This window comes from Sardina pilchardus, chromosome 6 (assembly GCF_963854185.1).
Source record: "Sardina pilchardus chromosome 6, fSarPil1.1, whole genome shotgun sequence".
NCBI lineage: Eukaryota > Metazoa > Chordata > Actinopteri > Clupeiformes > Clupeidae > Sardina > Sardina pilchardus.
In genome coordinates, this window is record NC_084999.1 from 13,267,298 (window position 1) to 13,284,117 (window position 16,820).

General features: G+C 41.1%; 1 protein-coding gene and 3 non-coding genes across 4 annotated transcripts; 3 read left to right on the forward strand and 1 right to left on the reverse strand.

Moving 5' to 3' along the window:
* Window positions 1-85: 85 nt before the first annotated feature.
* trnap-agg (transfer RNA proline (anticodon AGG)) lies at window positions 86-157 on the forward strand. The gene has a single exon. It is a non-coding gene; the product is annotated as a tRNA-Pro (tRNA).
* Window positions 158-2,402: 2,245 nt separating this feature from the next.
* trnap-agg (transfer RNA proline (anticodon AGG)) lies at window positions 2,403-2,474 on the forward strand. Its single transcript has one exon. It is a non-coding gene; the product is annotated as a tRNA-Pro (tRNA).
* A 1,699-nt stretch (window positions 2,475-4,173) lies between these two features.
* trnap-ugg (transfer RNA proline (anticodon UGG)) lies at window positions 4,174-4,245 on the forward strand. Its single transcript has one exon. It is a non-coding gene; the product is annotated as a tRNA-Pro (tRNA).
* Window positions 4,246-5,638: 1,393 nt separating this feature from the next.
* Window positions 5,639-7,507, reverse strand: LOC134082652 (complement C1q-like protein 2). Its single transcript, XM_062538515.1, has 4 exons — window positions 7,319-7,507; window positions 6,952-7,023; window positions 6,369-6,497; window positions 5,639-6,086 (listed from the first exon to the last, which is right to left on the reverse strand). Exons 1-4 carry the CDS (start codon window positions 7,455-7,457, stop codon window positions 5,800-5,802), a joined length of 627 nt encoding a protein of 208 aa, XP_062394499.1. The 5' UTR covers window positions 7,458-7,507; the 3' UTR covers window positions 5,639-5,799.
* Between the last annotated feature and the right edge of the window lie 9,313 nt (window positions 7,508-16,820).

Here is a 16,820-nt window from a genome sequence, read left to right on the forward strand (position 1 = left end):
GAAGGAGATAGGAAAAGTTGAGGTCCCAAAAGTTTTGACGTGGCATATATGTTTGAAATTTGATACCTATTTATGGTGTAATGTCGGCTCGTTGGTCTAGGGGTATGATTCTCGCTTAGGGTGCGAGAGGTCCCGGGTTCAAATCCCGGACGAGCCCGATTTCTGTTTATTTTATGTGCTCTACGAAACCAAACAACCAGCAAGTGTGGGGTATGGTACACGCAATGAAAGCGCTATGCAATTATTTGTGTATGTCAAATGTAGTATTGCAATAAGCTCCATCCGTTTAATCCATGGTATGGACTCATCTGGAAATGTTATTGTTTACGCAGTGCCGCCGCTCCCACCATGCATATCACGCACTGTGCGTAGGGCACTTAAGGACAGAGTGGGCACCTATTTAGCCATTTAGTAGTTTTAATGCAAACTGCGTTTCACTCTTCGTCGAGAATGTTTACGGTATCAAAATTGACCAAAGCCATATGTTACATGCAATGATGATTTGGGTCCTCTCTATCTCTACCACCTCAGAGCTATCTTTAGGCCTACTTACTCCACTTAATTGGGGATGCATCTTGCGCACGCAGGAGAGAGAGTGGCCGATTTTAACTGGCTTGCCAGCGTTTAAAATGAAATCATGAAGGCAAGGCGAAGCTATATGAGTTTGCGAGGTTATCCGGTTCCCACGACTGACCATTGATTGGTGAGAGGGCTCTTTAACATGGTCTGCAATCACCTCCGCACCTCGTGATTTGGAACAAAGACAAGAATATGAAGATTGGTCAACTACTTCGCCTTTGTAGAATGGAATTGGTGAGTCTTCAAAAATTCGTTTTCCGAGCATTTACGCAGAGCCGACTGAAAGGCCTTCTGTTCAGATAGCTAGGTGGCCAACAGGCTCATAATTCACATTTTTAATTGCAAGCAGAACTGTGAAGCAACGTGTTATTATATACTTCAGTGTCCAAAGCAATTAAGGCTGCTTAAATCAATTCAATAGTGTGCATATTATTGTTAATATGTACAATAATTGTGCTATCGGGCCTGTTAATAATGTGGCTCAAACAAACAAGGCTTAGCCTATAAACAAGAGCAGTCAAAAGGCCGTCATGAAAATGTAAGGACAGAGACAGTTGATAAAGTTAACTATACAATCTTTAGTAAAAATGGAATGCTCTTAAGGTGACAGTTAATGCACCATGTAAAATACCAGCATTTAAAATGAATGTTTAAAAACACAAAACACACATACTGTAATGGTGAAATAGTCTGTAAATAGGCCGACTTTAACAATCCAATCAGCTAGAAACGTTTGTTTGGCGGCACTGCATTTACGCAGACAGTCCGTCGCCGCTGATAGGTTCACCAAACCAAAGGCCTAGAGCACAACCGAAATGAAAATGGACATATTGAGTGACACAGTGTCTGATATTACAGTTGTTCTCAGTCGCTTTGGAACATTTCTCAGATTAGAGTTGAAATTCTCAAAACTGTTCAATCTTCACATTATTGTGTCACTTGTCTTGTGCACATCAAAAAAGCAATTTCTCATTGCTTTGATCAAGTTGTGATTGCTTTAGTACATCCATGCAAATGATTATGTACAAATCTCTGGTTTTTCCTACATTATCAATTGCTTATGTCATGTTGATCCAAATGTATTACAATGGGTCTCTGTTGAATAGTCTCAACCCCCACAACATTTAGGCATTAGTTCATAGTATAAGTCTTTACATGCAAAATGGTTGAACATGTTGTCATATGACAATTTGTGGCCCAAAAGACAGGAACATCAGGAGGTGTAGGAAGTCTGCACTGTAATTCCTACAACACTGCATTTACAGTTTTCATTAACGATATTGTCCTATAGTCAAATTTCTACTTTATTTATTTTTTTCCCCTTTATACTATCTGTCTTTTCCTTTCTGTAGCACAATGATAGGGTCTGTCAACAAATTACAGTAAAAAAGTAAAAATCAAATCATACATACATACATACTGCTTGGACAATTCACTACTTGGACCCCAATAATTTCACTTTTTCAATTTCAATGAGTGGGACAGATGTTTATGTTTCCATCATTGTTCATACAGCATGTAGGTCACACAGATATAAAGTGTAAATGTGAATATTGTCGATCCAACTCCCAAATACTGTACACTAAGGTGTAACCTACAATTTACAAAAAATGTCATTTACAAATTTTAACCATAGTTTACATCAGAACATCCCCCCAGAGTACACTGTTATACTGACAACATGACTAAGCCATTTGACCGTCTTGTCCATACATGATGACACAAGGACTTGACATTCTGATGCACTCTCATGAAATAAAGGATGAGATTAGTGATATTTGTTTTTTTGTGTGATGGAGTTGTACAAGAAAATGATGTGTGTAGGCTCGTTGGTCTAGGGGTATGATTCTCGCTTAGGGTGCGAGAGGTCCCGGGTTCAAATCCCGGACGAGCCCGCCTTTTACGCATTGTCATGCATGACGCAGCCATATGACAGACAGACAGACAAAACAAACAACAATAAAAATAAATAATAAAAACAAACAAAACCAGAACAGTCTACGTTTACGTGGTCCAACCGACCGCATTCAAGGAAGAGTCAGTGCGCTGTCTGTGTTTGCACTTGCAATCGCTAGGCCAAAAAAACTCACCTGACGAGATTGTAGTAGACATGACAGCCTGATGGAAAAACGGGCTCACCCGGCCATCGCTGCCGACAGGCACCAGGAAGATGCGTTTAGGCTCTGCACAGGGTGAAAGGATACAGGGACACAGGAGGATCCTCTGGTGCTCGCCCGAAGCCGCGTTCCTCTCCTGCGCCAGACCAGCCGACAGTCCACCGACCAGACCAGCCACGATGTCCAAGCTGACAGCTCAACCGACCGAAGCAGCCACCGAGTCCGCAGGCCATGCCGACGACTTGAAACAGCCCAGCCAGCAGCAGAGAATGAGCTCCTCTGCCTTGGAACCAGTCCAGCAGCACCAGTCAGGCAGTCACCGGTGCCTAATCGCAGACGGCCAGAGAACATCTGATCCCCAATAGGCGAAAATAGCGCAGGTCGAGCGCAGAGGCAGAGCACAAATGCCACTACTTAAGATGCTGGAAAAAGTATGGAAACGCAAAAATAAACAATTAAAATGAAAAAGGCTATCTATAACTGAACAGCTAAACTAAACAAATACACAAGATCAATGGAAAAATAATGGTGAATATAATAGTAGGCTATAAAAAACCGAACAAAAAGCGGAGCGGCTAGAGCAGCCAGCGCGAGTATGCTCACTAAAATAATAAAGGAACACTGCAAAACACTCATCTCTTATATGATCCCAGAGAGATTGTCTTCGACTTGTTAGTGTTTTGAACATGTATTTTATCTAATGACACAGAAAGCATAAAGAATTGCATCCAAATATCCTTGTCATGCACTATGACTATTTCACACGCGTAAAACCGTTATACTGAAGGCTAATCCCCTGGCCGCCAACACCGCATGGCTATGCGTTTCCAAAGTGGAAATACAGATCAACACAACAAACACAAATCCGTTTTCAGACAAGTTGATGTGTGAAATGCATACTCAATGTTGTTAAACAGAAGAATTGTATAGGCCAATTTGCCTGTAAACATTTCAAAGTTGATGTCAACATGTTTCAAAGAAAGTTGGGACAGGGACATAGGCCTACCACTTGTTGCATCTTCTTTTAGCAACAAACAGTTGGCATTGTTTTCCTTGGCATTTGAGCAATCAAGGGGAGCCTGCTGACTGCTTTATGGTCGGATCTCCACCTCTTTTCTGCGTAATGCAGGCAAATGTTACATTTGATTTGTGTTCTAAATAATGAAGTATAAATGTTGCCAAGACATCCATCTAAAGAATTAGGGATTTATCAGAGGTGTAAAAGTCCAGCTTCAGAAAGTAAAAATCAAACCGTGTATTGTTTCTACTTGTGCACTTACTGTAACACAGGTGATCTCACTAATTGGCTGCTCTACCTAGCTGAAGCGTTGTGCTAATTAAAATCAGCTGGTTTAAATGTAGGTAAAAAGGCTACATTGTATTATAAATTGTAAAGAGGCAACTACAGTAAACAATATAGCTGCGATAGGTAGGCTATTTGTAATTTATATTAACAATGGGCATCGTATTTCACATCGGCTCGTTGGTCTAGGGGTATGATTCTCGCTTTGGGTGCGAGAGGTCCCGGGTTCAAATCCCGGACGAGCCCGAGTTTTAACCGTATGAGGTTTGATGAAATATGAGACATTTAGTATTCCTATGGTTAAACATTGGAATTGGAGAACGCGCAGCCCATATTGCCTAGCCTACACTTCACATCGCAGCAGTTGCTCGACAGTGCCACGTTGCCACGTTGGCAACGCCTTGCTTGACCATACAGTATCTGCATTCACCAACCGCGCAGAGATGTCAGAGAGGTGTCATACGCCGTAAACTCGTGTTCAGCGACGGCTACTATGTCTCACAGTATGCAAATTTGACAGAAAAAAAAAAAAAAAGAAATAGTCAAATTTGCCAACGTCCACAAAAGGCTAATGGCCGAGACGAGGAATATGTTCTCTCTCTACAAAGGAGCCTAACGTGATTTGCTAAAAATGGTTCGTGATTTCAGTGTGTAGCCTAGGCTTCTGAAAAAAGCCAAGCCTTGCACACAGAGCACCACGGAACGTTCGGATTCCTCGAAATTGCCACCGTCAGCACCGTTGTAGAATTACCACCAGAAGGCAGTCAAGTCAAGGCAGTCAAGAATACAGTGTACATTACAATGACAGGTCCATTTCTCAAAACAGTTTGTACAAACTGCACCACACAGTGCTTCTGCAAAAGCATGTAACATGCTCAAAAATACGTGTAGCTATTGTCTCAAAAGTAAGACAGTGCCATCAGGACAAGTCCTTCCTCCAATGTTCTTCAACAAGATAGTCATGTTGTCAATAGCCTACACCAGTTCAGCTTGTTAGGCTACTCAGTTAGTGTTAAATCACGCAATCTAAGGGTAAGGTGTTACCAGCATTCATACTGCAGTTGCCAGATCATGAAATGTAACCTATAGTAGGCTGGCTCTGCCTGTCTACGTACTTCCGCTCAATTTCATTTCCCTACAGTGCTCTGTCTGGAATAGCTTGATCCGCCCTCGTTTACTTCGGCTTTGGTTTAAAGGAACTCCAATGATTTCAAACTTCAGACAAGCGTCCACTAACCAGGAGATAAACGTTTGCCAATGGATCTAGGCCAGACTCTATGCAAAGTCAGAGGTATCCAGGCATGGGATATAGGCCTAATATCTGAATATTACACGATGCTCACTGGTTGATCACTAACATTCCCCTTTGTGAAGTCAGCATTCAGCTTTTCGTGAGAAGTCGTGCCTGTGACATGTGTTGATCGTCAGAGAAGGAAACAGCTGAGAGTGTTTTCCATACCACAATACTCAGGAGTAAAGTAAAATACTGTAGCTTATTATTTGGTGTGATATGCAAAGTTAATGCTATGTGAAATAATTCAGACTGAAGACGTTGAAACTCATAAGAATATCACAATGAAATATCACTTAAATCATTCAACATTCATCATCATCATTCTAACTGCATTGACTCGGAGTCTTTATTTCTTATTTCTTTATTTGTTCTCCATCTTTATTGTGATGGTAAGAAATGTAGCCTATACGTTCACATACAAAATACGTTATTTCTTATCATGATTCCTACTACTAAAACACCACAGGCATGGTGTCATGATGTGGTCCCAAGCTTTTTTGGGCTCCTCACGCCGGCATGGGGTAGAGCAGGAAGGCTGTGATGGTGCTGAAGCGGCCAGAGTTGTCCCAGATGTGTGTGTTTGGCCAGAGCTTAACGTGAAGCTGGTCTCCCTTCTCGAGCAGAAAGGTGGCGCCATTGGACGCAGTGTCGCTCCCCTCACCCGAGGGCTGCTCGTGAACGATCAAAATAATTTGTTGGCCCTTATAGAGGACAGAGGAGATGGTTTTCTCTGTCGGGCCGTTGGCGGTCATGCGCACGTAGTAGACTCCCCTCACGGGCACCGTGAACTTTCCTGCGTGTGCACGGTGAAGGGAAATCAATGTAAAAACAAATTAGAAATGAAGGCCCACAAAACCAGTAGCGTCTGAAGGGAAAATGAAAGAAGCCAACAAGGCCGCAGCTTGTAACTACCGATGAGAAGGACTAATCACACAGAGATAAGAAATGCACTGCGGCTTACAGTAAAACAAAAGTATGAAATAAATATACAGAGGAGGAGGAACAGAAGCTGAAAGGGAACTAACTCTCAACTGAACTCTCAGTATGCTCTGGTGTAGGTTTCGATAGGCCTGACCTGTTTTGTCGTCGTATGCTTCGCCAATATTCGTGATGACATTTTTGTAAATGATCGTCTTGTAAGAGGACCCGGCTTCAAACAGTCCATCTCCACCCAGTGATGCAGAGAAGGCAATTTTTGGTACATCTGTGAGCAAACATGCGTCAGTGCCAGAACCAGAGTACCAGAGCTTGGTTTCATGTTGTGGGGCTTTTCCATTGCATGGGATCAGCTCAACTCTTCTCTATTTTGGTACCGGGTGTTTGTTTTCCACTGCATCAAAGTACCCCCATAAGCTTGCCGATTGCCATAGCAACTCTGAAGAAAGCAACTAAGCCTATATTTCATTAACATCACCTTTTGGTACAGCCTCAGCTCGCTTGGAACCTCAACGGAGGTGATACCAAAATAGTACCACCAGGTGTACCAGTTTTTACCAGTGGAAAACAAAAAAAAAGCGAGTCGAGTTGAGCAGATACCATGCAGTGAAAAAGCCCCATTAGTCAAGTAAAGAAAGACTTTCACTAGAAATGGTAAAAGAAAAGTAGGCCTACACACATGCAAACATAGTAATGCCTCCCAAAAACACACACTTGCTTACCTTTCATCTCCTTGAGGTCTTTCTCTGCAATGGCCAGTCTGTCTTTGACCATTTTCAGTTCATCGGCTTGGTCTGGAAGAAGATGACATTGAACAGTGTTGAGAAAACAGTGGTTACATAAATCACACTCATATTTTCTGCACTGAGGACAGAAATGTTTGCACTGCACGTTTGCATACTCTTGACTCCGGTTTAAACTTGTTTTTTTTGTTCCCTGTGTGCGAGTCCATCCTGCTCTACTGTCATCTGCATCAGGGACGAAGACACAGGGCTATCTTACGAGGCGCAGCTTAAACTGTAATTAACCCCTGTGGACCGAAAGAAGGACCACAGACATGTGATGCCCCCTCCCCTGGTGGTCTCTTACCCTGGGTGGTGTTCTTCAGCTCCTCCACCAGGGCCTTGAGCTGGAGCAGCTGGCTGGAGGCGTCCGTGTCGCCCCTCTCCTGAGGAGCACCGTGGGCCAGCACCAGGGCCGTCAACACCAGCAGTGTGTGGGCCAACATGTTGCAGTCTCTCTCTGGCTCAGCTCAAGTGCTGGAGGATAAGGCGAAGACAAACACACACGCACACACACACACACACACACACACGCGCGCGCACACACACACACACACACACACACACACACACACACACACACACACACACACACACAGACACAGTTGGAGGATAGGACTGCCTGTGCTTACACAAATATGTACTAAACACACAGACCTTTGGTTGTTTACATATGACTGCTTTTTAGCTGTTCTGATAATAATCATTATTCTCCATCGACAAGCTGCATAGACACTGCAGTTAAAGCAAGGCTGGTATCACAATCAGATGACTGAGATCTAATACTGTTCCGCAAAACAAAAAAGGTGTGAATGCCTATCCCTTAGTCCTTTTGCAGACCTCTAAATAATGTAAATTAACCTAAGATATAAGAATAGACTACTTGAGATGATGTCCTTTGACCATACATGAAAGCTGAGCTGTGCACTTTAATCATTAAGTAGGCTAGCCTAAATAGAAAAATAAAACAGGCTACAGTATATTATAGCCTGATATAGGCCCACAGTAGGCCTATAAAAGACCCAAAGTTAAGTCAGGAGGTCAGAAGAATTGATTTAGGCTAGTCATGTTGTAACTGTAGGTGCAATGCTTTGTCAACAGGCATATGTTTTTTTTTTTTTTTTTTTGGGGGGGGGGGGGGGGGGGGGGGGGGGGGGTCAGACTGGGGTCCCAGTCTGACATGGCAGCCATCTTTTAGAAAGCCATCTTTTAGAAACTCCCTTTTTTCACTCTAAAACTTTACTTATCATTGGTTTTGCTTTCCTGTGTAGGCTATCACTATCAAAAAACAATACAAAAATGTCCTGCAGTAGGCCTAGCTTTCTTCATGTCCAAAATATTGTAGGCCTATCCTGTTGTAGGCTTTATTAAGTGCAGAGAGAAGGGCACATAATGCAGTTTTGTGCATAATACAGCATTTTCTGCATATGAAGTCTTGAGTCTTGCCAAACATGTTTTGACAGTCCCTTCTAGAACTAGCCTTTCTGAAAAGGGAGGGTCAACTCAACGTATGTACTCCCAATAGTCCGAAAAATTGATCTAAAGTGCATTTCACTCCGGATTATCCCTTTAAGAAGATCTTTCACTAAGAAGGAAACGCATGATCGAGCTGACCCACTCCTCTATGACCCACTCTTACAAGCCTTCTTAGCGATCAAATGCTCAGTGATCATAATCAGATTTTGGGCTGAGAGTGAGACTCGTTCGTTCCTTTTAAAACTCCCCAACGGTAGCCTATGGCGCTAAGAGGCGCCACTGTAGTGCATAGACATCCAAGTTTGCGGCAGAAGAAGGAGACACCCGCGGGAGAAAATCGCCTTCTGGTCAGAGAGTATGTTGACAATGACACATATCATAGGCCTATCGTTAATTAAGAACTCACTCTCTTAAATTTAAAATCTTGAAAGAAATCAGTTTTTGTGGATGAACTTCATTCCCTAGCCTACATGTTAACTTTAGACTAACTTGCGCTTTTGTTGCACTGTTTTGTTTGCTGGAACGTGTGGATAAATAACTTCTGGAGAGAGCTAAATCATAGTGCTCACTAAAATCATAAAGGAACATTGCAAGACACTCATCTCTTATATGATCCCTGAAAGATTTTCTTCGACTTGTTAGTGTTTTGAACATGTATTTTATCTAATGACACAAAGCAAAATGAATTGCATCCACATATCCTTGTCATGCATCTTTTATTTCACTCGAGTAAAACCGTGATATAGAAAGCCACCTCAAGTATTTCTTAAAGCGACAGGCACTCAATTACACACACCACTAATGCACACTCAATTAGTCCTAGGCCTACACACCATTTAAAAATAGGCCTATGAGTAAGTGTAATAGTCTTGAACTCAGTACAGAAATGACTAAAAATGTTTAGCTACTAATAGTTATGCAGATTGTAAAATATAACATTATCAACAAAATATGTACAGTTATGAATTCCAAAATATATGCTATAGAAACATATGACCATCTTTTTCTCTGTGGGTGGAGGGTTGAGCAGAATCTTAGATGGCCACTAGTGTGAATGATCACACAATATTCAATATTAGGTTACTGATGATTAAATCACCAAATACACTAAAATTGTATTTGGTATTTATATTGTTATAAAAAAGCATCGAAAAAGTATCGAAATCACAATTCTTGACTTAGTATCGGGATCGAAACAATAATTTTGGTATCGCGACGAGTGCAGTAAAAAGTTTTGGTCACCCCCGACAGAATCTCACTCCAAGGTTTTTTGAAAAGTTGGCAGCTCTGCAAGATGTATTTGGCTCAATTGTAAAATGTTTCTCTTTAATGATTTATTGAATGAAGTGTTTTGAAGGAAACCATCTGAATGTCTATAGGGAAAATGCGTGAGATATATGTCATGGCAGTTGTGTTGAGCTTGATGGCAAATAATATAGAGCGGAGTTGGACACTGGTAAGTCACTGCAGTAACAATTACGGCCAGCCTAAGCCTAGCCTATCCTTGGAATACTAACGTTACTGTTACATATTCTGATGTGTAACATTATCTTATTTTTTTCACAGCCTGTGATTCCAGGAGGTGAGTTTCACGAACCATATGATGTTAAATCGCTAACGTTAGGCTTCTCATTGAACAAAATAGTCTAGTTTTTTTTTTTACAATAGTCTAGTCTACCCATTTCTGCTGTTGATTATGACATGGGCGTAGCTAGACGGGCCGCTTTTAATCACATCATTATGTCTATTGAATGAATGCTATTTTGCGAGCTAAAATCTGAATCATCACAAGTAATAAAGAATGGTAACGTAAGTTGGATAATTATATTCTTAGTTTACCCTGTTGAGTACCGGCCACCTCTTAGTTGAAAAATGAAAAGCATTGTTTATTTTCTTGACGGTAAAAAAATATGCTTGGCCGTTATGCCTAAAAGTTTGTTTTGATCCCTGGGCATAGTCACTTAGGCCTACTGGTCAGTCTTCTACACCATGCTCTTGCAAATGTTCTTAAACTGTAAATTTGTTTTGTCTCTCAGGTATTTATAGAGTAGCGAAGAACAATACGGATTTCATTGACATTAACAAGGGTAAGAGTAAAATTACAACACCAAAGATTGATGTTCTCATTGGAATATCCTTGAGCTAACCATATGTTTCTTTAACAGGTTTGGATGTCTTTGAAGGTGATATGTTGCCACCTGTAAGTTTGATAACAGAATGTAGTGTAAGTAATCTTTTCATATACATTCACAGCTCTTCAATAATCTGCATTTTCGTATTTTGCCTGTAGAAATTTGATAAGAATGCCATTATTGATCCAAGCTACCGATGGCCTACTCCAATACCTCTGGAGTTTGATTCCTCCCTTGGTATGTATCATCAGAACATGTCTGTAAACTGGATATACTGTACATGTGTTTGTGGATTATAATGTTCCCACCTCGAGTTTCTGCCTTATGTTTGCAGATTTAAATGCCAGAGGGGTGATTACAAAGGCTCTGGAGAAGTTCCGTCTGAAGAGTTGTATAGACTTCAAAATCAGAGATACAGAATTGTATTACATAAACATTTGAAAAGACGATGGGTAATGACGTCCTTCTGAATATTTCAAAATAAGTCAGCATATTTACTTAAAGATGATATACTGATCTCATTGGTCTATTTTCATATTCAGATGTTATAGCCTTGTTGGATATTATTACATGGAAGACCAACCTCTATCGATTGGCGATGGCTGTGATGATATCGGTACCCGTAACACATGAAATACTTCACGCTCTGGGCTTCTGGCATGAGCAGGACAGACCTGACAGGGATGACTATATCAGTATTTTATGGGATAACATTGAACCAGGTACATAATACGTTGATGTGATTTCAGTAGCAATATTAATGGAAGATAGAATGACTCAATGAGGTTTTGCTCAGCCTTTAAAGAGAAACTATGCAGGATTGGCGATTTCATCTTAAGTCTCGGTTTCGTTTTTCATTTTCGCTCGTTTTATGCTTGCATATTTATCTGCAGAGCTTCCCCGACAGCTTTAGCGTGCACTGGGGGCGGGAGGAAATATCACTGTTTTCGATAAAACTGGTCAGTCAAGCAAAACAACGATTTCTAAGCGATTTTATGACTATGAAAAAGTTGCATAGGGTCTCTTTAAGGATTGCTCAGCATACCCATGCCTAAATTATTAATTTGATTGTGATTTCATCCGTTAGGAATACATTTGATTAGTTTCTTGTATCACTAATGTCTTTATTAATTGAATAAGCAATAACAATGGATGCACTCAACTCCAAAACAATTGATATGTAGATTTTGGGTGCTTAAAGCAACACTAAAGCACTTTTCCTCTGTCGCACGCACGCTATTTGTTTATCCAGCAAATAACGATGTCCACAAATAGGGTAGAGTATGTTGCATGATTTTGTGAAAGTATGATGTATAGCGACATCGAAGCAAGTCAAATTTGTAGTTTCTTATGTCTCATTTCATCGAACTACAGGTACACTACCCGATCTGGTAAAGTTACATATTGCGGTGGTTATAGCCAATAGAGGGCCGCTAAGTTAATGCAGAAGTACCATTCACCCTGTTACGAGTTGATGAACCACTGAAATGATTTTCGAAACATTATTTTAAGGTACGAAAAACTCTTTAGTGTTGCTTTAAAAAGGAATGATTGGATCAATGACAAATAAACGCACCCTCAAGCTATCTCTTGTGAATTTAAATCACAGACAGTTTAAGTCACAGACATTTAAGTCGCAGACAGACACATTACAGCCAAAGCCATCTTCAGGGTCTTTCTGAGGATATAAGACAAGGTGTTACTTAAAAGCAGGTAAGGTGTGACTTCTTCTAATTGCCATATTGGCACAAGGCTAGGTGAAGTAAATACAGGTGAAATTGCTGGCATCAAAATCTAAATGAACATACATGTATATTTACCATGAATATCAAATTTGTAATTTTGAACATTTGATATGATGTCTGTCCTTTTTGCAGGTAAAAATGTGATTTGTAGAGCACATTCTGTTATGCTATTTGTATTTTACTCAACGTCCCAACTTTTTTAATTTGGGGTTGTATGTGTCTACCTACGTTGGATTGTCGCATGAATTATTTGTATTTGTTAAATGAGCTTCTGATTCTTGTAAAATAAGGAAACATTATTATGGCTATTCCATGATATGAATGCAATCCCATTAGCTTAATGTATCCTTAAAATGAGCGATTTGAGGGTGGAGTTGGGTTCAGTTTAGCACATGTTTAGCTGGTTGTAATGGATCTCCATTGAGTCAGGTGAGTGCAGGTCATAAAAGTGATACAGGTGTTTGTACAGTGTAACACTGTAATTTCCCCTTGGGGATGAATAAAGTACAGTATATCTATCTATCTATCTATCTATCTATCTATTTATCTATCTATCTATCAATCATTTGATTTTGCGAGATTAAGTTTGCCTGCTGAGCTCAAATGTCAAATGTTTGATCTTAAGAGGGAGAGTCTGTATGTTTTGCTGAGCTGGAATGACATTAATGTCCCCATCTTTATTTTCATGATACTGCAGGGAAGGAAGGTAATTTTGCGAAAAATGATCGTGCAGAGGTAACAATGCAGCGCACTGCCTATGACTACAAATCATTAATGCATTACGGAAAAGATGACTTCAGCACTGGACTGGGGAGTACCATATACACAAAGCAACAAGAATTTCAAAACATTATTGGTCAACGTCAAGATATGAGCCCAACTGATGTGTTGGAATTGAACTTACTCTACGGTTGCAGTAAGTATGGACTTTTATTGTAACCCAACAAATATAAGGTTTCTGTCCCAAGGTGGGTGTGTCCCTTTGTCCCATAGGCGGTGTAAGTCCCTAGTTCCTTACAACTTTTTTCTGGTGTAATGCCATGTATTGAGTGGAAAAACCTACCGCTTCACAAGCTGATATCTTAAAGTAATATAAAACTTGAATGAAAGTGTGAGATTTTTTGACACATTTCACACTTATGTTAGCGTCGTATTATCAAACCAGGCTTTATCAGGTTAACAGCGCCTTTCTCCACCCCTACCGCAATTAACAAAGGTTAACAACTGAACGACACTTAAGTCAGAAGCACAGTTGAATGTTAACTGATGACAACATTCAAAGGAATCTAATGTTTAGCAATCATGAAATAATACAATGCATGATGTCAACAGGCAGGAAGATAATGAAGAACAGTAGTTGTACTCAAACTAGGCCTACGTGTGCACGTAGCCTATGGAGGATGGGTCAAATCTAGCAAGTAGGAAAGTTGAAGTGGATGGCGTGAAAGTGAAAGTAAGGCATTCGAAAGGCCAATGAAAGTTAAAGTTGCATTTGATATAGTACAAAGATGCAAAACCGCATTTAACACCTGCTTTTAAAAGGCGGAAATATTTAGGCGCAAAATAGACATGTGCTTTCATGGCCAGTTTGAGTACTTACAGGGGAATACATAATTAGGTGCATTTTATGCATCTCCTCCCATCTTTTTACATGAAGCACCCACTTTCCCCTGACACTCCTAAAAATGCATATGCATTCTCAGCCCCTGCGACAGGCAGTCTGCACCTTCACCTCAGTGTGGTCTGTTTGTACATACCTCGCCATCTTTTTACATGCATGTTGCAAAACAAATACGGCTGAAGTGGGCGCAAAGTCGTTAGTACATCTGGCCCTCTGTATCACTACCACATTTTTTGGAAAACACTAAATTGAATGATTTCTTTTTAATTCCATAGAGGGTACTGCAATGGACATGTTGCTATGTTTTAAAGAAGCCCTAAAGAGTTTTTTGTACCCTAAAATAAAGTTTTCAAAATCATTTTGATGGCACGTAAACTCTTAATTGAGCGAAGGGCTCTTCTGCCGGACTCTGAATGGGATTGCATAGCTTGCAATAGGACTAAGGAAGTTGCTAGTAGGGGGTATAGGAACACCGAACCCCTAACACTACTGTCCAAGTATGTTGGCCTGTTTTACAAGATCAGACACTTCCTTCCACTGTCTGCCCTTCTCACATTGTACAAAACTCTCTTTGAACCTCATCTTAACTACTGCAATGTGATATGGTGCAACACCTTTACCAGCCATCCTACCAAACTAGTATCTTTGCAAAAGAAAGTCATACGAGCTCTGTCCTGGTCAGAGATAAATTCCCCCACCCATCCCCTATTTCATCGTTTTGAGTTATTAAGACTGGCTGAGCTAAATGTTTATCATAATGGCTGTCTTATGTCTCAAATTGTCAATAGGCTCAACCCTAGATTAAGTAGTCTTGTTCCAATCTCTAGTCCCCAGCACACATACCCAACTAGAACTAAATCACAAATCTCAGGAAAATGTCGCCGACATGTGCACACTAGTATGAGTGTTGTCTGTAGGGGGCCGCAGATTTGGAACAGGATTGATGATGGCCTTAAGGTGTTGCCCTCTATCTCCAACTTCAAAAAACAACTAAAAAATAATCTTTTACTAACCTATATCTAATATAAGTATTGTCACTTCATGGACCGCTGGGATGTATGTTTATGATTGTATATGTATGTAAGTGTTTTGATGTACTATGTATGCTTTTACTGTACCACTACCTTCTCTATGATCTTTGGGCCCCCGCTATAAGCTTCCCTAGCTTCTTTGGGGGACCCATTCACCTTACCCGTTTTAAGTTTATAACCCTACTGTAATATTTAGTTTGAAGTGGTATTGTGAATAAACTAAACTAAACTAAACTAAACTAAACTACTAGCAGGCTTGTAGCAAGATGAGTAATGTGCATAGAGAGAATACAAACGAAAAGTTGCTGATTCCTCAGTTTATATTCATAAACCTTAGTTCAAGAAGGTTTAGTTGATGGGTTAGCTATCAACATCAATATCAATATAGCTGCATATAGTCCTTGGGGGTCGAAGTACAATCTTGCCATCTGGCCTCCTGATGTAATTTTTGGTTTCCTCCGATGTTAGCCTCTCCACTTTCTTCTGACGTGTTGTCCCAGTGAAACTAATCAGGCGGAACTAGCTGACCGGAATATTAAGCACGAGGCGGAGGAAAATGTATTTCTAAAATGGGCCTGGTGGCATAAGGTGAATGGCCTTATGTAACGGACGTCAGGCAGTAAGGGTGGATACAAGGTGGACTGATGTTCACACACGTTTATTTCCTTCAGAAATATAAACAAAAACAAGCCATCAGGCTCCGGTGTACATTCATTGGGCAGCATCCGTGTGAAATGCACATATTTTTCTGCTTGGGTAAGGCAAGCGCAGAGGTACAACCTAGCAGACCTGCAGTACACCTTAGCTCCAAAGGAGGCTCCAAATCCAACATCAGTGTTAGGCTGCTCATATAACGGCGAAAATCACTATCAACATTATAATACATTTTTAACTCTGTTACACCCACCTCCCCTGAATTTCGCCAAATCTGAGCAGCATCTATAAGCATAAAGTACACCAACAACAAACACTGACACATACTGAGGGCCACCAATAACAGGAAAGCCAACCAAAAAGGTATCCAAAAAGGATGACGTGGAAGAAGAGGCGCACAAACTCTCCAACCAACTACTGGCAGTAGGGTGCCTTATACACCCCACAAGACCCAACTACACTGTGTACTAAAAGCCACTAGGAAAACAAGAAAATAAAACCATCTCTATGTGACCAACTACATCACATGCCCCCATATGTGTAAAGGGAGTCTACAGATAACTTCGCCTAATCACAAAAAATCTGAAACACTGACCCACAAACAACCTGCATGGACAGGTGTGTGTGTGCAATGTCCTGTCTGGACATGGTCTGAATCAGTCTGTCAACTGGCTTTATAATGCGACCAAACCTAGACTTCACCTGTGTGGATAAACTGGGATTTTCAGACTCCGCAACAGAAGCTACTGTGTCAGCACTCTGTGTGTGACTAGTGTTGTCAGTCTGTCCATCTGTCCACGCACATGTAAGTGTGTCCACCTCACTACTGGCAGTCTGTCCGTCCAGGTCACTAACCTCTCCACTAATGTCAGTGTCAGGCACAGGTCGGAAGTCAGAGACAATGGACTGGTCACTCGCACGGCCTTCAGACTTCTCTGGATCACTCCGGGAGAGGGCAGGTCTTATGTGTACATCAGTTGACCCGGTCTGGGATGGTTCAAGGAACGGTGACTGAGCAATCCACTCAACAGTTCTTCCCTCAGGGCCCATAGACTCTGGAACAGCCACTGAGTCACGCCTCACACTCTTGTCTTGCTCGTGTCCCATCTGTGCTCCCTGAGATCCCGGGCTTGAACTCAGATCCACGCAG

Coding starts and splice junctions, on each gene's coding strand:
- LOC134082652 (XM_062538515.1), bottom strand. CDS start 7,457: ATGTTGGCCCACACACTGCTGGTGTTGACGGCCCTGGTGCTGGCCCAC. Junction 7,024..7,318: donor GCTGAAGAACACCACCCAGG/GTAAGAGACCAC, acceptor ATCTTCTTCCAG/ACCAAGCCGATGAACTGAAA. Junction 6,498..6,951: donor AGACCTCAAGGAGATGAAAG/GTAAGCAAGTGT, acceptor GTTTGCTCACAG/ATGTACCAAAAATTGCCTTC.